At 38.9% G+C, this 23,357-nt stretch overlaps 1 protein-coding gene across 1 annotated transcript in view; it reads left to right on the top strand.

The window, feature by feature from the left end:
- Window positions 1-16,571: 16,571 nt before the first annotated feature.
- LOC130929518 (myosin light chain kinase 3-like) overlaps window positions 16,572-23,357 on the top strand; it is a 36,542-nt gene continuing 29,756 nt past the window's right edge. Inside the window, exon 1 of the mRNA XM_057856704.1 lies at window positions 16,572-16,757. Within this exon, the coding sequence (XP_057712687.1) occupies window positions 16,605-16,757 (153 nt within the window). The 5' untranslated portion in view covers window positions 16,572-16,604. The remainder of the gene's footprint in view (window positions 16,758-23,357) is intronic.

Raw genomic sequence — 23,357 nt, 5'->3', positions numbered from 1 at the left:
GCCAACTGTTGTGGAATGAACAGTATAAGCTAGCGACGTTAGCCGAAAGTTAACTCGTGGCAAACCTCGATCATGCGTTCGCTAGGTTAAGCGTGTTTAAATTGTGCGTCATCTACGATCTTGTCCGAAAGGGTTAATCCACTGTCAATCGGGAAAGGGGTGTGTGCATATAAGCGGGTCGGCGTCGCGGTAATTCACGGTCACGTTGCCGTAAGAGACACACACCGCCGGTGAGTTTGTGCACATTTATTTGTATTTGTATTATGTATTTCCACCTTCATGCTTCAAGCATTGCATTGCATTGCATTTGTACGGTTCGGCGTTTCTTTCATGGTGATCGCTTGATAGCCCTCTAGTTTGTGTTTTACGTACGAGAGCCGCTGACAGGTGACAACAACAAGCGTTTTGGTTTTAATTTCTGGCAGCGAATCAGCGAGCGCGCAGGTCACGCAGTGAATCATGGGAAATGTAGTCTCGGGACAACACTGAAGTGGTGCTTTGTAATCTGTTCGCTTGTGTGAAAAAACTACATTTCCTCACGCCATTAGACCTCACTTCCTGGCGAGAGCCCCAAGCTGTGTTCGTACTGTTAGCTCCATGTGTTAATAAAGAAACAAAGTTGTAAGCACGTCGTGTGTTTGATACATTTGTAAACAAAAAGCTCATAACAAGACACTATGCACGTTCCGTTTAAGAGACGCTGGAGTAGTAGGAGACGAGGAGGAGATCAGCGAGAAGCAAAACTTCACGGTCGAATGTGGCGGCAGTACGCTATTATTTTGTTTTCTTATTGTTGCCACAATAAAGTGGAGAAAGCCATAAACGACTCTTCTCCTACTTTCACCCCAACGTTTTTATATTATTATTTTATATGCACGATAGCTGCCGGATCTGCCAAAATGAACATGAAGTCTGATTATTATTTTTTTTTAACAACGTCATCAGATAGACAAAAACATAAAATTATGTGCAAATGCCTGAATCTTCAAATCATGAAAATAATAACAGCCTATATCTTACCAATCTTGTAATCTCGATGGGTCTTGTATCCATTCCATGTCAGGTAGTCTAGGCACATTGTTTGCATCCTGATTAGCGTCTGGCTATAATACAAGTTAGGTCCAACATACAATTCCAACCTCCTCTTCTTCCTCCAACTCTTCAAAAACTTGGATCTCCTCCCTTGCGCTCGATCTATCGCTTATATCGCTGTTTGAATCATTGTTTGAAGGGCTTTGTATGGCAGCCATATGTATGGAGCTACCATCGCTGTTCCCGGTGTGACGTATGACTTCCGGGTTCGTCCCCTTTCAGGTTCGAACTTCGGAAACGCCATTATTTTGTCAAATATACAACAGATAAATTATTTTTTCATGCTTTATTTGTTGGACAATGTTTAATTACTTTAAATGTGACCCTATTTGGCATGTTATGAAATTACTTCACATTTCTGCTTTAAGGATTTATATACAGTAAGTTGTAAAGCAATAAAACTGCAACAAAAATGAATGAAATGAATATATATATATATTAAAGATACACGATAATATCGGTCACCGATAATTATCGGCCGATAATGGCAATTATGACGTCACACAGATAATCCAGATAATAAAAAAATTCAACCGATAATGCAATCCGATAATTATATACTTGATTTTGCCTCCAAATGTGTGCAACCGAAGAATTCAGCACGCCGCCTCCTCAACCCCTCCCCTCTCTGAAGCCCCTGAGGGAGGAGGGGTTGAGGGGGCGGAGTTACAAGACAAGAAGTAGTTGAATATTATGGCGGCTGTTACTAAAAAAACGACGCTCTCGCCATCTGCAAAACATGTACCGTAGAAGTTCCACGAGGCAGAAAGAACGCGTCCTCATTCAAAACCACTAACCCAGCAGCCATTTAAAACTGCATCACAAAGAATTTTGGAACAAATACGAGGCTGCTGCTGGCAGGAATGCTAAAGCTATTGTAAACACTAAGTAAAAACTACAGGACTTGTGACGATACAGAGTCGGGCTGTTTGGGAATTCAGCCCAAGGCGGGTGGTAAATTCGCATCTAAGGCTAAACACCGGCACTACTGGAGACCGATAGTCGGCAAGTAGCCATCTTCTGACGGAGCCCGCCGCTCTGGCCAGTCCCGGCAGGCTGCCGCCGCCTCGCCATAGGCGGGGCGGGCCGAGCCCGGTTCCCCGGCCTCGGGACCTCCGGCGAACACCCCGGTTTCTCGAGCGTTCCCCCACGGCGTGCGAGCAGAGCCAGGACCCAAATACGCCGTGGCGAACCGGCCGGGGCGGGCGGATTATCCGGTACGAACGTAGCTGCCGCCGAGACGAGACACGTTTTTTTTTTTTTACCTTAATGACCCGAGAACCAAAGCCCTGGATAAAAGAAATACAGTTTATACGACCACCATTCTTCATGAAAAAGTGATGTCCGGTAAGCAAGCTTATCATGACGGCACAGTGGTTATAAGATAATTTAAACATGGAGAAAACGAAGTCAGCAAGTCAATAATGCATTCAGAATGTGAAATGACGAGCGGTCAGATGACTTTGTAACGCTGCCTTTATTTTCGGCTTAATAAAACTCAGGCACAAAACAACACGCACGCGGATGCGAGCTCCAACTACGTCCAAATAGTACTGCCGTGTAGCAGTTTAGCTGCTGTAACGCAAATGTCGTGAAAGCCGCAAATGTAAACAAAGCGCTGCAGAATGGGTACATGACATCTCGCTTTTGAGGTAATCATTTTCACAGTGTGCAACAAAGCATATAACATTAGCAATCACTTTTCAAATTATTTAACTTATTTCTCTGCTCAATTACAGTCACAGCAGATAATCAAATTCTTAAATCAATATTATGTAGCCACAAATATTATTCAAAATCTTTCCTTCTTCCAAGTTTTTTTTTTTTTTTAGGATTAAGTATAATAATGTATTGCTTAAAACAAGGCTGTTAAGATTATTTTCAGCTAGCTATTTTTCTTCCAAAAAATCTGAGAGAAATACACTTGAAGCGATGGCAGATAACTTCACTTATTGCCAATAGATTTACACTTAAAACTGACTAGTTTTAAGGAGGTGTGTTTTGCAGCGGATTAATGTTATATATGTTAGGAATGGCTTTTAAACGCATTTTTGTGCAACTTAGGTATTTACTCTGTAAGTAATTGTTGCCAAAGGTTTACCATTACACAATGTCAGACAATCTGTCATTATTTAGATGTTTGAATTGACAACTTGTTCATACTTTATGTCGACAAAAAGAGCAATAAATTATATTTTTGCACAGTAATATTTTCTTTTGTGTATACTTTAAAATTTTACATAAATCTTTTAATAGAATTATCGGCTTGACATTATCGGTCATCGGTTGGAATGAGGAGGAAATTATCGGTTATCGGTTGAAAAATGCATTATCGTGCATCACTAATATATATATATATATATATATATATATATATATATATATATATATATATATATATATATATATATATATATATATTTATATCGTGGGTCAAAATTATTTTTCAAACAGATCATGTGACTAGCACCTTACACGGTCATTTGCTTTGCATATAATTTTCAAAATAAATAAATAAACAATAGGGGAGGGCAATTTTATTTTTCAAATAATTTTTTTCTTTGATTGAAAATATTTTTTTTCCGATTGATTGAAGCAACGTTTTGGGGGGATTGAATGACTTAGACACAAATGTCCTACCCATAATATGGCCCAAACACAAAAGGGATTGCTTCAATCAAAGAAAACTTTTTCAATGAAAAATTATTGTTGAAATGCAAATTTTTCAATCTCAAATATTTTTTCGCATTCAAAAAAGTTTTTTGATTGACTTTTCTGTTTGAATTTTTTTTTTTTTCTTTTTGAAGCAACTTATTTTTTGAATGAATAAAAAAGACAAAAACCTCCTAGCCAAAATGTGGCCCAGACACAAATCAACATTACTTCAATCAAAAAAGTTGCTTCATTAAAAAAAAAACTTGACTCCAGTCAAAAAAAAAACAATCAAAGAAAAATAGCTTTCACATGCATTTTTCTGAGTTTGAAATTTATTTTTTCACTGAAACACATTTTTTTTATTGAAGCAGCTTTTTTTGATTGAAAATATTTTGATTGAAGCAACTTTTTTTTTTTTTTTTAATTGAAGCAACTTTTTTGGTGGGATTGAATAATAAAGACACGTATCTACCTCCATATGGCTCCGCCCAGGGGATACAATTTTTGACTGGGGTAACTACATTGGCACGACACCGGCGGGCGTACCATATTCAATGGATGATGATCTTGGTGAAAAGTGTTGCCTAAGCAGCCTGATTTAGAATTCTGCTCAAGAATGATGGGAAACAAAAAAAAAAAAAACGCTCATTGTCAACGTATTATTATAAAATTTCTTGTAAGTTAATTTTATTGCTGACACTGCGTTTCGGGGTCATGAACATGTTATGCCCCCCCTGCCCCAAAAGTCAAACTCCGCCTATGTACAGTACTTGAGTACTTCCAAAGGAGCCCTCAAGAAGCAGCTGCAAACAACCAATATACGATTCGTTCTTTTTGTATACATTTATTCATTTTTAGATTCTTTTTTTTGGGGGGGGGGGGGACTTTGCCCTTTCTGCGGGAAGGAAAATACTGTTTTCATAATTTCAAACGTACATTGTAATAGTCCCCCCTCCCAATTGTTTGAATTATATTGCCTTTCTGATACTTTATGTTGAACTTGAATTTCTTGTTTCATGTCTCTATAGTGTTTTACATTTGAGGACCACTATGGAAATGAACCTGCTGGCTTTATTGTTTCAATATACAGGGTGTTCCAAAATGGTTGACCCCATTCTAAATGCCCATATCTCGGAAACTACTTGATGGATCTTAATGACTTTATGTTGAAGGTCATAAGTTTTATTGGTTAAATTTACAAAGAAAAGTACAAATATTTGTTGGTTCTATGACAGATTTTCATAAATGTTCAATATGAGCGCCGCCTGTGACTCTGAACATGTCAAGTCAGTATTCGAGCGCGTTCCAAACTTGCTGAAATTTCTTGAAATTTTTGGTGCCAAGTCCTAATTTGTTTTGTAGTCGGTGCCTTCTTTGCAAAATTTGTGAAGAAGGAACGCTGCACTGTCTTCGGTGACTGAGTCCGAGCATACTCTAACACGCAAGATGCCTTCTTTTGAAGTGAACGGCATTTCTTAACCTGAAAAGATAGAAATGCCAAACGTTACACACAAAAACTTGAAACGTTTCTACACAAGCTGTGAAAATTTGAGGTCATTCCAACGAAAATTGTCAAAATTATTGGCCTAGGAAATGGGGTCAAACATTTTGGAACACCTTGTTAGGGCCCGAGCACTAAGCGTGCGAAGGCCCTATTGTTTTGCAAAGGATTATCATTTTTTTTTTTTTTTTTTTTTTCAGGGCAAATGAAAACGGCCAATTTGGAGGCCTGAACATGCACGAAAAGTCACCAAAATTTGCACATACAGGGTGACCCAAAAAAAAGTTTACACTCAGTTGACTGCTTCTTTAAAAGCCATTGAAACATATCTAAATAGGTTGTCATGCTTAAGTGATTCATTAAGGTCACTCAATGCAGCTGGTAATCTCTCGTCTCTACAATTCCTGTGCTTCTGCTGAAAATGAAGAAAACTTTAGCTGTACCTGAATTGCTGCGTGCCGGTCTGACACCTACTGAGATTGCAGCAAATCTGAGAATATCCAGATGTGCAGTCTACAAAGTTAAAAAGAAGCTGAAAGATACTGGAACAGCCTCACGAAAACCTGGGTCTGGAAGTGCCCGATCTGTGGGGACCAAAAAGTTGATTGACAAGGTGATATGTGGCCACCCAGAGTCCAGATCTCAATCCCCTGGATTATAGCATATGGGCAACTGTGGAGGACAGTGCCTGTAAGAAGCCACAAACTTCTGTGGCAGCCTTGGAGAGGTCCATTGTTAGATCTTGGGAAAAGATGACAGCATCCTACATAAAGAAGACCTGTCAAGCGTTCCGCAGGCGCCTGGAGGCTGTTGTGACACTTGAGGGAGGACACATTGAAAAATAGAGTGTACTGTACATGTTCTTTACAATAATGTATAATTTGTGATTAAATTCTAATTCTAAACTGAATAAGCATGGCATTTAAGTTGTATTATGGCAGTGTAAACGTTTTTTTGGGTCACCCTGTACGTGCGGAAAATTGTAAATTTCGATAATTTTGCAACGTTGCAAAAAAATGTAACAAAATGGCTCAGTGGCGCCCCCTTGAAATTTTAAAATTGGCCTATAACATTAGGGTCTGTCAGCGTAGAGCGATGAAATTTGGGGAGTCTATACCTTGTCCAAAACCGCTCCAAAAAAGCATTTACACCCATATTCCAAACCCAACAGGAAATCGATTATTTTGGATCGAATATGAAATTTTTATCGATTTACAGGGTGCACATTTGAGACCTATTCGCCGAGGGAGTTAGTTGGATCATCTTCAAAATTGGTGAGAATGTTCAGGAGACATATGAGAGCTTAAATTTTCAAAATGGTGCGTTTTCATTCACGGGTCTGACCTGGGCGTGGTGCCAAAGTCGGCCATTTTTTCGGCAAAATGACAAGTTCAGTAAATGGCTAATAGTTCCTTGACACAACGGTCAATCTTTTTCATATCTGGTATGTATGTGCGTTATCCCACCCTTAACACGAGTGCATTGAAATATTACCCATTAGGCCTAGCGCCCCCTAGTGAGAACAGGAAATGCCTTTTTTTACGCAACAGGTTCCTCCTCCAAGGGAAAAAAATCTGTTGACCTCAAACCTGCATCAGGGGAGCCTTAAGACCTGTGTTCAGGTGTCTGATGAAAAATATTGAGGTTTCGTTGAAGCGGAGGGGTCCAAACAGGAAAGTGAAAATGACCACCAACAATTTGCCTCGCAAAAAACTTTGAACAGTCATAACTCAGCAGATATACAACATATCTGCGCCAAACTTCCCGCGCTTGTTGAGAGTCATACCCTGAAGGGTCTTGTAAGGGTCATTTGCATCAACTCTACAGTGCCAACTAATGGCGACAGAAAGGAGTTTTAAAAAAGGCCTTTCCTATTGGGTTTTTTCAACGTAGAGCAACGAAATTTGGGGAGTCCATACCTTATCCAAAACTGTTCCAAAAAGTCTCTTGCACCCATTTTCCAAATCCAACAGAAAATCGGGTATTTTGGATCGAATGTGAAATTTTTATCCATTTGTAGTATAGTTTACATTTGGAGGCCTGAACATGCACGAAAACTCACCAAATCTTGCACATACATGCGGCTTTGCATGGATTTTGATAATCTTGCGACATTACAAAAAAATGTAACAAAACGGCTCAGTGGCGCCCCCTTGAATTTTTCAAAAAGGCGTTTTCTATTAGGTTTTTTTAACGCAGAGCAATGAAATTTGGGGAGTTGATACCTTGTGCAAAACTGCTCCAAAAAGTCTCTTGAACCCATATTCCAAACCCAACAGGAAATCAGGTATTTAGGATCGAATGTGAAATTTTTATCAATTAACAGGGTGCACAATTGAGACCTTTTCGCCGAGGGAGTTAGTTGGATCATCTTCAAAATTGGTGAGAATGTTCAGGAGACATATGAGAGCTTAAATTTTCAAAATAGTGCGTTTTCATTCACGGGTCTGACCTGGGCGTGGTGCCAAAGTCGGCCATTTTTTCGGCAAAATGACAAGTTCAGTAAATGGATAATAGTTCCTTGACACAACGGTCAATCTTTTTCATATCTGGTATGTATGTGCGGTATCCCACCCTTAACACGAGTGCATTGAAATATTACCCATTAGGCCTAGCGCCCCCTAGTGAGAACAGGAAATGCCTTTTTTTACGCAACAGGTTCCTCCTCCAAGGGAAAAAAATCTGTTGACCTCAAACCTGCATCGGGGAGCCTTAAGACCTGTCTTCAGGTGTCTGATGAAAAATATTGGGGTTTCGTTGAAGCGGAGGGGTCCAAACAGGAAAGTGAAAATGACCACCAACAATTTGCCTCGCAAAAAACTTTGAACAGTCATAACTCAGCAGATATACAACATATCTGCACCAAACTTCCCGTGCTTGTTGAGAGTCATACCCTGAAGGGTCTTGTAAGGGTCATTTGCATCAACTCTACAGTGCCAACTAATGGCGACAGAAAGGAGTTTTTAAAAAGGCCTTTCCTATTGGGTTTTTTCAACGTAGAGCAACGAAATTTGGGGAGTCCATACCTTATCCAAAACTGTTCCAAAAAGTCTCTTGCACCCATTTTCCAAATCCAACAGAAAATCGGGTATTTTGGATCGAATGTGAAATTTTTATCCATTTGTAGTATAGTTTACATTTGGAGGCCTGAACATGCACGAAAACTCACCAAATCTTGCACATACATGCGGCTTTGCGTGGATTTTGATAATCTTGTGACATTACAAAAAAATGTAACAAAATGGCTCAGTGGCGCTCCCTTGAATTTTTCAAAAAGGCGTTTCCTATTAGTTTTTTTTTAACGTAAAGCAATGAAATTTGGGGAGTTGATACCTTGTGCAAAACTGCTCCAAAAAGTCTCTTGAACCCATATTCCAAACCCAACAGGAAATCAGGTATTTTGGATCGAATGTGAAATTTTTATCAATTAACAGGGTGCACAATTGAGCCCTTGTCACAGAGGGAGTTAGTTGGATCATCTTTAAAATTGGTGAGACTATTCAGGAGACATAGGAGATCTAAAATTTTCAAAATGGTGCGTTTTCATTCATGGGTCTGACCTGAGCGTGGTGCCAAAGTCGGCCATTTTTTCGGCAAAATGACAAATTCAGTAAAAGACTAATAGCTCCTTGACACAACGTTCAATCTTTTTCATATCTGACATGTATGTGCGGGATCCCACCCTTAACACGAGTGCATTGAAACATGACCCATTAGGCCTAGCGCCCCCTAGTGGGAACAGGAAATGCCTTTTTTTACTAAACAGCCTCCTCCTCCAAGGAAAAAAAAAATATTCACCTGAAACCTGCATCAGGGGAGCCATAAGACATGTGTTCAGGTGCCTGATGAAAAATACTGAGGTTTGGTTGAAGCAGAAGAGTCCAACAGGAGAAGTGAAAATGACTGAAGCCATTTCGTCTCACCACAAGTTTTGAACAGTCATAACTTCAACATATCTGCGCCAAACATCTCGTGCTTGTTGAGTCATACTCTGAAGGGTCCTGTAGGGGTCATTTACAGCAACCCTATAGCGCCAACTAGTGGCAATACAAAGTCACTCATTTTTCTAACATTTGTCCAGTTCTTTTTAGGTTGGTCATTGTAGTTTCAAGACCTTTTAAAATACTTATTTTATGGCCCATGTCCACATGTCTCTGTCTGTTGCCGTGACGACCCTTTATTCGCTTCTTTTTTGTAGTACTCTCTCCAATAGGGGTTTTTATCTCTTAGGTGTGTGAATGTAAAGAGGCGACTTTCGAGCATGTTTGGTTCTAATGAGATGACTAGAGAGGACGATCTGCCACCACCCTGACCTACACACTGTCCGAGTTGCGTGACGTCCGAGTTGCGCTAGATTGCGAGGGCCCGTTCAGTCCTGCTTGCAGGCCTAGTAGTTTATGTTACTTTTCTTTACGTTCGGAAGTGCTTATGTGCTCTTTTCTGTACTGTCACTGAATAAATACAATCTAACATGCATATCTTGTGTTTAATCCACATGAAACACAGAAGACAACATATTTCATATTGAAAACTACAAACAAACCTATACACATACAAAAAAATATGCTTGAATGTTTTATCCGATTACCTTCATATATTAAAATATATTTTTAAAGGTCTGTACATTGTACAGTAATTAAGTAAATTGGAATTTCATTTGTCTTAACAAATTAGTATGACCTGAGGTTTTAAAGGTGGTCAAAGAGGAAGATATACTGTATAACACAGCTACATTTGCTGCCCTTTTACTTGTAACTGCACCAACTCTAATTGTCTTTCTGCTCATCTGAAGCCCCAAACTGATTGCTTCTACAAAGTGAGCCGGGTCAAGAAATAATACCTCAGTGTGTTGACAGCCGAAGCATGACCACGTACCCAGACTTAGAAAAGGTAAAAACGATGCGCTCCTTCTGGGAAATGAAGTTAAAACAAGAGGTAGACCTATACCCTTGCATTCCAGGCATTCTATATTTAAAAATATATACAGTACATATGTTGGTGAAATAATTTTCAGAAGTACCAGCAGAGGCTGCTAATGCCAAATACTGATAATGTAACACCATACAGTAAACTGCAATGTGCAAAATGAAATACTGTACGTCTTATTCATTTATTTATTTGAAAACAGGACTGTAGACATACAAGTGCTTTTGGAAAGTTAATTTCAGAGCTCTTAGAAGTTTAAGGTTAAATAAATACAAAAAATGCACAGTATCCTAACTAACAAATCCAGTATATAGTAGTTTCAGTACAAGCAAAACAAGTACCAAAACACAACAAATCCAGCAGAACTTTGTAGCTCAACTGAGGCAAACAAGGCTTTATTCACATGACGTCATAGCCATAGCCTCTTCTGAGTTTGCCAATGGGAGTGTATCCCTTTGTGAAACTTAATGAGTTTATATTAAAGGTGTCCAAACCGGTCCTCAAGGGCCGCTGAGGTCCTGGTTTTGTTCCTACTAATCGAGCACAGACAGTTTAACCAATGACGTTTCTGCAAAAACAAGCAGGCCCTGACTGCAATCAATTAATTACCCTTGTAAAACACCATATTGGTGAAAAGGTGTCGTCTTGTTTTGTTGGAATGAAATTCAGCACCGACTGCGGCCCTTTGTGGAATAGTTTGGACACCCCTGGTTTATATGGATCAACAGAATCTATTAGAAAAAAATACATTTAATTTCAAGATTTAATGAAGGTTAATTATTTATGACAAGGCATTAAGTTGTCTTGTTATATGTATTGTGGCGAGCGACGTGGAGAAGAATTAGAGAGAGAGTTTTTATATTTTCACTTGCAGCTCTTGTGCCCAACACACTGCACAACCTCAAGAGAGCACACTTTATTACACAGAACATAACAACGACACCCACCACTTCCTGCATGGTTTTTCATGGCATTTCTAGATTAGGTGGGACCGTGGGAGTGGAGGATAAGTAACGCTAATAATGCTAGCAACCTACCTGTGTGTAAAGCCTCACTTCGTTATGGATTTTCTTGTAATATCAATGTATGATCAATCACCATGCATCTAATAAAATGTCAAGGGTACTTTGGATGATTCTATCATTATTCTATTATTATTAATAATAATAATACCACAAATAAGGTTGTGATGCACACATGCAGACAACAACATCACTAGCATTGGTTTATAGCATAAATTCCCAGGCAAATTTCAAATAATTTCCAAATGGTAAAGCATGAAAGACAGATAATATTATCAAAAGTATTAATGTTAACTTTAACTACCTTAACCTTGACTACCCTTCAAATTAAAATGACTTGTTGTGTTATAGAGCAGTGCACACAATCACCATGAAGAAATACTCAAGATACACTCCTATCGCTAACCCAGAAGTTGAGTGACATCACTGTGAATAGGGTTTATTAAGGTTTTGCTGGATTTGTCGTTTTGTTACTGGTTTTGCTGGTATTTTATGCTGGATTTCTCAGCAGTGTAGGCCACGAATGGCATTTACCACAAACGTTTGACAGCTTTTACTTGCTATATTGATGATTTCTATTCTGATTACTTTTATCACAGTCTGCTGATTAAAGTACAAACAAAACCACTGAGACGGAAACCTTTTAGATCAAAACTGTGTAAAAACCTAAAAAAATACAGCCACAAAAATACATTTTACTTGGAGGTTACATCTGCATTTAACAAAAACTGACGCCATTTTTAAAAAATGTATTTATTTATTTTTATCTAAAGAACTACAGAAATTGTCGTCTGTAATTCACAAAAACACTTTTCCACGTTTCCTGACAAATAAATTAAAATGGTTTCTGTTGCCAATCCCCTAACGTGACATTTACACAGTAGCATGATTTAATATAATAATAAAGTAATTCATTTAAATAGTTTTCCACGTTTCCTTCGCAAATTTCAAAATAAAAGGCGGAACCCGTATAACTCGTGAACAAATTAAAAAAATGTATGTGTTGCTAATTCCCTCGCGTGAAATTTACACAGTAACGGTTTAATATGCTGTTTATTTTCAACAATGCAGTATCCCTTCGCATTGGCATCGTTATTCTCAAGCCCGTCTAAATAATTTGGTGTTGTTTTATTTTCGTTTTTTTGGTTTAAAAAAAAAAAAAATGCTGACATATTCATTATGAAGTTCCCAGAATATTAATTTAAATCAATAATCATATAACCGTTCATTATTAACTTAAATGTGATCATAAATCTGTCAGTTTCCCCTCACCTCATAGAGTAAGGAAGAGAGCCCCTTCAGTGAATAATTATTCAATCCATTGCACTTGTTCATATAGCGAACGCCCACATAACTGAAAATCCACTTCGCGTTTTCCCTGTGACCTTGCTCTAAATCAGTATCGGGCCGGCGTTAGAGTATGACTGCGTTTTTTTTTTTTTTTTTTTTTTTTCAGTAGTGAGTAATCTAATTAATTTTCCCATCTTTGCAACACAGTTACCGTTACTGAGGATGTGAAGGGGCATGTTGCTACAATTTAGTTGAACGAAACGCGTGATGACAGCTGTCTGGATAGAGCAGAGCCTAATAGATATATGAAGGATGGACATAAGAAGGTTTTCCAAGAAAGTGAGTAATTATCGCTGCTGGTAGTAACAGTTAGCTACACCCATCGACTAATAGCAGAAAGTACCATTTAATTAATAAACCAACCGCTGCGTGTTTGACAAACAATCTTTCCTGTATGTTTGACAAATAAACAATCTTTGGGGTGACTTCCTTCTGGAGCATCAGCTGTGTTTCTCACTTAACGTATAGGTGAGTGCAGGAGCTGAGCTCATTAACATTTGATGATCATCAGTGGATATTAATAAAAATACACTAATAATAATCATCACTCCACCACTTTTATTGACCTGTAAGAGTCAGAGCAAAGTGGTAGACCAATTTGCCACCCTTAAAAACAGACGGCATTCTTTGATGCTTCCATTTACCAAGTAACCTCCAATTGTAGCCATTTTTTTCCCTGTTGTTATAGTGTATTAAAAAAAAGATTGAAACAACAACAACAATGATAATAACAATAGTAATGATAATGAATAAATTATCAGTCTATCTTTGGGGTGACTTCCTTCTGGAGTATCAGCTGTGTTTCTCACTTTACGTATAGATGAGTGCAGGAGCTGAGCTCATTCACATTTTATTATCATCAATGGATATTCATAAAAATACACTAATAATAAATATAATAATCACTCCACCACTTTTATTGACCTGTAAGAGTCAGAGCAAAGTGATAGACCAATTTGCAAACCTTAAAAACGGACGGCATTCTTTGATGCTTCCATCTACCAAGTAACCGCCAATTGTAGCCATTTTTCCCCTGTTGTTCTAGTGTATTAAAAATAGACTGAAATAACAACAACAATGATAATAACAATAATAATAATGAATAAATTATCAGTCTATCTTTGGGGTGACTTCCTTCTGGAGTATCAGCTGTGTTTCTCACTTAACGTATAGATGAGTGCAGGAGCTGGGCTCATTCACATTTGATTATCAGTGGATATTCATAAAAAAATACACTAATAATAATCACTCCACCACTTTTATTGACCTGTAAGAGTCAGAGCAAAGTGATAGATCAATTTGCAACCCTTAAAAACGGACGGCATTCTTTGATGCTTCCATCTACCAAGTAACCTCCAATTGTAGCCATTTTCCCCCCTGTTGTTCTAGTGTAATAACATTTCCGCTGTTGTTCTAGTGTATTAAAAATAGACTGAAATAACAACAACAATGATAATAACAATAATAATAATGAATAAATTATCAGTCTATCTTTGGGGTGACTCCCTTCTGGAGTATCAGCTGTGTTTCTCACTTAACGTATAGAGCCTACCCACGTACCACGTGCTCGCTGTATGGTTCCGCCCACTTGTCCGTCAAAACATAGTGTTAACCTGTTACGGCTACGTACATTTCTCCTATTTACGGCGTGTTTTTCTGCTCCTTAACATTAATAATCAAAATGGTGAAGGCGTGTGTGGCTGTTGGTTGCACTAACAGAGAAGATGGAAGGAGAGACTTGAAGTTTTACCATATTCCGAGGGATCCAAAGAGGAGAGCGAAATGGACGGCTGCAATTCGACGTGAAAACTGGACACCAAAAAATCACCACAGACTATGTAGTAGTCATTTTATATCCGGTAAGATGCATTTAATATATATTTAGAGGGTTTTGGCCTGACAACCACAATTAAGATCATTGCTAGGCTAATCGCCGACAACATACGACGTAGTACAACATAGTTTCAAATTCAAGATGTTTGTGACTTCCCTTTCTTCCACCATCGTTATTTTTTGAATAATATTTAGCTGGTACCAAGTGAAAGAAACTGGCCTCGTCTACGGGGCTGACAAATAACCACAATTAAGATCATTGCGAGGCTAATCGCCGACAACATACGACGTAGTACGACATAGTTTCAAATTCAAGATGTTTGTGACTTCCCTTTCTTCCACCATCGTTATTTTTTGAATAATATTTAGCTGGTACCAAGTGAAAGAAACTGGCCTCGTCTACGGGGCTGACAAATAACCACAATTAAGATCATTGCTAGGCTAATCGCCGACAACATACACGTATGTATGTAGTGAGAGTGCTATCGCTAAACCATATAAACATTAAAAGCCTTAACTCCATTGACAAACGACATGAAATACATTAGACTTGACAGTGGATGTTAGCAATAACAAAAGATTTTGAATTGAAAATTTCGTAACTCACCTTTCCAAGCACAAGATAGATTCCTGCCGAATTTTCGTGGACGAGGACCTGTTTCACCCAACCAGCAACGAAGTATTTATAAGCCTCCAAGCTCTTGAAGTTTTTCATATTTTCGTGAGAATAGGCTGATTTAGTGTGGACAAGATTATTGTAAATATCTGCGTAGCAGATGTCAGGCAGACAGGGCGAAGACAGTGGGTCAAAAAACATCGATTTGGGCATCAAATATGGATCTGGCGACTGTATAGAACGAAGCTTTTCCTCATAACGCCTTTTATGCAACAGATCCAGTGAGTTTGCGGCATCAGAAAGCACCGGGTCTTCCATGAAATGCATTTTAAATTCCGCCATCAATTGAAAACAATGCTAATACAGAGTCAAAATGACGGACAAGTGGGCGGAACCATACAGCGAGCACGTGGTACGTGGGTAGGCTCTATAGATGAGTGCAGGAGCTGGGCTCATTCACATTTGATTATCATCAGTGGATATTCATAAAAATACACTAATAATAATCATCATTCCACCACTTTTATTGACCTGTGAGAGTCAGAGCAAAGTGGTAGACCAATTTGCCACCCTTAAAAACAGACGGCATTCTTTGATGCTTCCATCTACCAAGTAACCTCCAATTGTAGCCATTTTTTCCCTGTTGTTCTAGTGTATTAAAAAATAGACTGAGATAACAACAACAATGATAATAATAATAATAATAATGAATAAATAGTCAGTTTATCTTTGGGGTGACTTCCTTCTGGAGTATCAGCTGTGTTTCTCACTTAACGTATAGATGAGTGCAGGAGCTGAGCTCATTCACATTTTATTATCATCAATGGATATTCATAAAAATACACTAATAATAATCAGTCCACCACTTTTATTGACCTGTAAGTCAGAGCAAAGTGATAGACCAATTTGCAACCCTTAAAAACGGACAGCATTCTTTGATGCTTCCATCTACCAAGTAACCCTCCAACTGTAGCCATTTCCCCCTGTTGTTCTAGTGTATTAAAAATAGACTGAAATAACAACAACAATGATAATAATAATGAATAAATTATCAGTCTATTTTAGCTGTTTGTGAAGTTTTTGTACGTTATATTCACTTACATCCTGGGGGCTAAACGCCTCCTTGTCCTTAAAATCTAGTGACGCCCCTGTCCCTTCGTATGAGACCACCACCACATCCTCAGTGCGCCTACGCGTGTGTTATGTCCACGAATGCGTGACTTCCTCATTCCTCAATGCCAGTCATTTGTTGAATATTAAATTGAGCTGCTTAAAAACAGGGCTAGTTTTATTAAAGGGCCACTTTCTCGTGCAAACGAGAGATTACGCGGGATTACGCACGCGCGTCAGAGTTGTCACACACACCTCTTGATGGCACCTGTCACTCTTTAGTCACAGGGACAAACCAATCGTCATTGGGCTCTAAGTGCTGATATGAGCCGAGAGGGCATGACTGAATTAACAGAGGCTCTATAGACAACATTCATATTTGGGTGTCTCATGCGGGACACGTGACTTTAGCTGTCATCACTTCAAAACCGTCACTTGAAACGGTCCACTCCTCAGCACTCAACAGGTCTTGAAAAGATTGCAGCAAAGCGCTAAGAAGATGTGGGGGCTAGTTAAAACGTTAGTGGACTTTGCGAGCAGTTGGAGTATTTGGTTGGTTAGCAGCATGTGTGTGTTGTTTGCCTATTTTTGCCACAACCAGTGGAATTTAACCTGCAGCAGGAGTCACAGGAGTCACAGAGCATCACCGCAGGTAGTATAATAAACACGTGCATTTTACATAAGATTTGTTTTACATGTATGAATTGTTAGAGATCATCAAATATCCTGAATATCCTGAAAAGTTGTTTTAGTAAATCGAAAATCTTAATCAGCAAAGTTACAACAAGGAAGTGCTTCAGATATGTCAATTTGCGCAGTGGCTCAATATTTTTTTTGTCTCAAAATAAATTTGGTCTTCATTTAGTTTCAGAATCAGAATACATTTACAGTATTGTAATTGGCCAAGAAGCACAACAAAACCTACAATCTGGCATATTTTTTAGATGTTGAATGTGTACAGTCCATATTAAATAAATAAATAAATTAAAATGAAAAAAGCAACTCAAACGGACAGTGCAAACAAAGGTGAATCTATGATAAATGTATACAACAGTGGTGTTACCAGGATGCCAGGTGTGGGTGGGTATTAGACTTACCCTTTGGGTGTAAAAATAAATAAATAAAAGCTACAATGCTCAAGTAGGTCGAAATCCGGCGTAGGGCTACTGCACCTTAAAACATGTTTTGTTTTCTCCTTGAGATAACTGTTATTGTGATTTGGTCTAAACAAATAAAAGTTGATTTGGTTTTATTTGACTTAGAACACATTCATAACTGAACAGTATGGACATGCAGGTGACAATGTTTTTTTTTTAGGTAACCTATTGTGGTTCCTTGGTTTTATTATTATTATTATAGTTATTCTTTGTTCCGCAGCCCCTTTGAGCTCAATTTGACCCCCTTAGAATGTTGTAAAATGCACCAAAATCGACACGCAGGTCAAGACAGGTGCAATCTTTGATACCATGTAAAGACAAATTCCAAATACACTATATAGCGCCCCCTAGCAGTCATTCTTTGTCCCGCCGACGCTTTGTGCCCTACTTTGACCCCCTCAGAATGCTTCAAAACTCACCAAACTCAACAGCCAGGTGAACACTGGTGAAAATTTGATAACATGTAAAAAAAAAAAAAAAAAAAAAAAAAAAAAAAAAAAAATCAAAATATGCGTAAATGTGTGTAGCGCCCCCTAGGAATAAATCCAACATTTCCTTTTTTTTTTTTTTTTTTTTTCTTTTTTTTCTTTTTTTTGTTAAGGTGAAAGAGGAGTTAACAACGCAACGGTTAAAACTTAGAACACATCAGTACGATGTGAATAGGATACCATACGCGGTGCCAAGACTGCCGTTAGTACTACATCCAGTTTTCTTTGGGTGGGCACTGCCCTCCCCGCTAACACCCCTGGTATACAATATAGTTGAATAAATGTACATATAAATTATGTATCCTTTCTGAACTTTCGTGTCTCTCACACTCAGATTAGATCAGTGGTGTCGAAACTATTCCACATAGGGCCACAGTGGGTGCTGGATTTCATTCCAACAAAACAAGACGACACTTTTTCACCAATCCGGTGTTTTACAAGGGTAATAATAAGATGCTACCCCCCACCCCCTCCCCCCCAGAAGACGCAAATTCGGGCCCCCCAACTCTCTGCTACCAATGTAAATACTGTAGTAACATTTGTCTTGCCTGGCACAGCCAGACTATACTCCCTGTATTTTTCAAACACAGTGAGAAGAGTCTGGGACCCAGCTCCTCCTTTATGGCCTCTCGAGCCAGAAGGAAATACTCCGTGCAATCAGATTTGTTTATTTGCGTGTAGTGCTGCAACGATTAATCGATTAACTCGAGTATTCGATTATAAAAAAATATTCTAATTAAATTTTGCTGCTTCGAGTATTCGTTTAATTAAAGTGGCGTTGTAATGGTTTGATTTGAAAGTGTTAGCATTTATTCATTTGGGTGGATACTTTGCCCTCTAGTCTGCCTCATTTCACATGGCTGAATCCAGATGCTCCCTGTTAAGACCAACATAAGCTAAGTTTTTTTGTTTCAGCTAATGTTTTTTTTAATGCATTCATAATTTAGTTTAAAGGTACTGTATATTTAGCCGTTTTTCGTGAGAATATGTGTTTGAACTATTTATTAAGAGCATTGTAAAAAAACGTCGGCATTTTATAGCATTTAAACTAGCAGACTTTTCTATGTAAGTTAGCCAATTGTTCTTTTGTTGTACATGTATTCACATTTATTTTTTTATACCATTTGAGGCTGAGGTCAGGTATTTTAATTTTTTATGTTTCTTATCCGATTACTCGATTATTCGAATTAACTAGTTCATCGATTAATCGACTACTAAAATAATCGATAGCTGCAGGCCTATTTGCGTGACATGTTCTTAACGAGCAACGTCACTCTTGCTCGTCAGAAGTCGTCTCCACAACAACACAGACGGCACACGGTAGAGCCAAGAATATGTTCCAATCCACAGTAATTTCAGTTTTAAATGACCAAAAACATCGCGTCGCTAAAACCAACTGTCTGTCTCGTCCTAGCCATGTTGAATAAACTTCTCCGCTCTCCTCATATGTTTATTCCCTCGCGAGTTTCTTGTTGCTTTAGCAACGTCATGTCCGCCTGCCGCTGATTGGTCCACTCCGCTGTCTGTTTTCTGTGGCTTGCTCCGCCCTGGGAATTCGATCCACGCAACAGTGCCCAGATTCTATAGCTGGAGCAGCGATGAGTCTGGTGTACCAGGCAATCACTTGTCTATAATATTTCTATAAGCAGAGATGGGTACTAACACGGTACATGCACTCCGTCACATTTACTTGTGTAACCTTTTGAGAAAAATGTACTTCTAAGAGTAGTTTTACTAAGACACATTTTTCACTTTTACTTGAGTGGATTTGTGAAGAAAAAATGCTACTCTTACTCCGCTACTTTGGGCTTCACAAGAGTTGTTACATTTTTCTTCTTTATTCTACATATTAGATTTTTATTTTTATTTTTTTTTGCTAGCAATGCTATTGCCAAGAGTAGCGCTACTAATTTCACCAATTAGACGTCACAACAATAATCACATGACTCCATTACACTAATCAGACGCAACCTTGCCGTTCTATGATCATGCAAGCCTATTCAATTACGCGTCTTTAAAGCACCGTAACAAATGAAGTACTGTATTGGCCCGAATATAAGACGGCCCTGATTATAAGACGACCCCCTCTTTTTCAAGACTCAAGCTTGAAAAAAGACTTTTTGAACACCACATTAATTTTTATACAGAAAGTAATTACAGTACATCTGAAACAAATGATTATAACAATATATTTGAGAGAAAAAGCATGTTATTTTGCCTCATTCAAATCTTAATATCTGAACATTTAAATATGTAGACTAAAGTGCAATCACATTCGTAAATGAATGGCTTCTGGTTTTTGAAATGTAAATAAACTGTGATAAAACAACAAAATTGCAATAACTGCATTAACCATCAAAGTGAAGTCTAACTGTGAATGTAGTCTTGAAACAAATCTGAATGAGGAAAAACATTGCAATAAAAAACTGCAAACTGGTTAAACTTGAGAGTAGCTGAGATCCGTAATGACAGAACATCGCTTCAATGATATCTGGCGCCATCTAGTGTCGTGAATGGGTATAATGTATAGACCGCGAATATAAAACGCCCCCACTTTTTCAGAGTTATTTCAATGCAAAAAACACCGTCCTATACGGGCCAATACGGGTATTTGACATAGAGCGCTGCCCATAACATTAATCGAAATCGTGGATTTAAAACTCTCTCCCAGTTTTTATTTGGCACCGATTGACCACAGAAAATCGGAGATATGATCCTTTTAGTTTCATAATAGATCCTTTTAATTTCATAATAGTAACTGTGAAGGAATTACAGTATTCACTACTCAAACTAGGAACTATATTCTCCACCAGAGGGCAGGACACACATGCTGTTTTGACGATTAATGCTTCATTACTACTTTATTACTATTTTCTCTCTTTAGTTATTTTTTTCCTCTTTGGCTTAATGTAGTTATGTAATGGGTTATTGTACAGTATCATTGTAACAAAAATAAGTTTGTGCTGAGAGAAGAAATACCATTTAAATAAATAAATAAATAAATAAATAAATAAATAAATAAATAAATAAATAAATAAATAAATAAATAAATAAGCAGTTACTCAAAATGTTACTCATTACTTGAGTAGTCTTTTCACTGAATACTTTTTTTTACTTGTACTTGAGGACATTTTTTGGATGACTACTTTTACTCTTACTTGAATAATATTATTTTAAAGTACCGCTACTCTTACTTAGTAAAATATTTGGCTACTCTACCCACCTCTGATTATAAGGACACCTCCTCTGAACATTGTGTCATTTCTTATATTAAAGGAAAAAAGTAATATAGATCAACTTACAATAAAGTATAACTTTATTAAAATTGTTTGTAACAGAAAATACTTAAAGCACATCGATTTTCCTGAATTAAAAACAAGTCACATGCAAACTGTATAAATACACTCAAGGTACATTTAAAATCAAGAAATAATAAAAAATTCAAAATGATGAGCAACATTAACTGAAGAGGCCAAACAATTTGACCAAAAAAACAAAAAATAATAGAACAAAAACGACAGTGTCATTGGACTGAGGGAAAGTTTTTATTTTTGATGCAGGCAGTATCAGCTCCTTTGCTATGGTGTGGGGTTATCTTGCACTGAGCAACTTTGTATGCCGCTTTATATGATACTAACAGTGCTCGCTGGTTTACTGATTTAACACTGACAAAGTGGGACGAATGTTGGCAATATTCGGAACGTTTATGCTGAAAAAAAAATCAATCGGCTTATTAATGTGATTGGGGTCTAATGTCTTTAAGTGATGTCTTAAGTGATTTGGCTGTCCGCTAAACAGACTGGTCTTTCCTTGTCCCCCACTCTAATCAAAGTCAAAGCCAAAAGCTACATATGCTCTGTCATATTGCCTCGTCTTAGCTCTTCATATCTCCAGTGCCCTTTGCTGTGTGCTTTTGTATGGTTAAAAAATACTGCGCACACTCTGAAAATGAGAGCGCCACTGCCACCCACTGAGTGGATGTGCAATTATACTTTTTTTTTTATGAGGCAAAAAAGTAACTTCCCCGTCCTCACATGCGCCACTGCGCCCCACTATTTGAGAAGTACCATACCATACCATACCATACCATACCATACCATACCATACCATACCATACCATACCATACCATACCATACCATACCATACCATACCATACCATACCATACCATACCATACCATACCATACCATACCATACCATACCATACTCCGCTTGCTCCGGGCCATACTCCGCCTGCTCCGAGCCATACTCCGCTTGCTCCGAGGTCGGGTCGCAGGGGCAGCAGCTTTAGCAGGGAAGCCCAGACTTCCCTCTCCCCAGCCACTTCAATCAGCTCCTCCGGCGGGATCTCAAGGGGTTCCCAGGCCAGCCGAGAGACGTAGTCTCTCCAGCGTGTCCTGGGTTGTCCCCGGGGCCTCCCGGTGGTGGGACATGCCCGGAACACCTCTCCGGGGAAGCGTCCAGAATTCATCCGAACCAGATGCCTGAGCCACCTCAGCTGTCTCCTCTCAAAGCGGAGGAGTAGCAGCTCAATGCCGAGTCCCTCCCGGCTGACAGAGCTTCTCACCCTATCTCTAAGGGAGAGCCCGGACACCATGCGGAGAAAACCCATTTCGGCAGGGATCTTGTTCTTTCAGTCACGACCCACAGCTTATGACCATAGGTGAGGGTAGGAACGTAGATCGACTGGTAAATCGAGAGCTTCGCCTTTCGACTAAGCTCCATCTTTACCACTACGGACTGGTGTAAAGTCCGCATTACTTCAGATGCTGCACCGATCCGCCTGTCAATCTCCCGCTCCCTCCTACCCTCACTCGAGAACAAGACCCTTAAGTACTTGAACTCCTCCACTTGGGGCAGGATCTCATCCCCGACCCGGAGAGGGCACTCCAACCTTTTCTGACTGAGGACCATGGTGTTGGATTTGGAGGTGCTAATTTTCATCCCAACTGCTTCACTCTAGGCTGCGAACCGCTCCAGTGAGAGTTGGAGGTCATGGCCTGATGAAGCCAAAAGCACCACATCATCTGCAAAAAGCAGAGATGCAATGCTAAGGTCACCAAGCTGGACCCTCTCAATGCTTCGGCTGCACCTAGAAATTCTGTCCATAAAAATTATGAACAGAATCGGTGACAAAGGGCAGCCTTGGCGGAGTCCAACCCTCACAGGGAACGAATTCGACTTACTGCTGGCAATGCGGACCAAACTCTGACAACGGTCGTACAGGGACCGAACAGCCCTTACCAAGGGGCTTGGCACCCCGTACTCCCGGGACCACCACCCCGGTCTGCCAATCCAGAGGCACTGTCCCCGATGTCCACGTGATGTTGTAGAGGCGTGTCATATTTGAGAAGTACTGGGTTAAACTGTCTGTGCTCGATTGGTAGAAACAAAAACCAGGACCCACAGCGGCCCTTGTGGACCGGTTTGGACAGCCCTGGATTAGATTATACTGAATTTTCATATGTCTCACATTTAGATTAGATCATCTCTTCAAAGGTTGATTTAAATTTAAAATAACATCAACGGTCGCTAGGCAACATTAATCCAACAATGTAACAGTGTTGTATGTTACTGTTTAAAAATGAAGAACATCTTTATCATGTT

The sequence above is a fragment of the Corythoichthys intestinalis genome, chromosome 14 (assembly GCF_030265065.1).
Source record: "Corythoichthys intestinalis isolate RoL2023-P3 chromosome 14, ASM3026506v1, whole genome shotgun sequence".
Taxonomy (NCBI): Eukaryota; Metazoa; Chordata; class Actinopteri; order Syngnathiformes; family Syngnathidae; genus Corythoichthys; species Corythoichthys intestinalis.
This window is presented reverse-complemented; position numbering and strand designations above follow the sequence as displayed.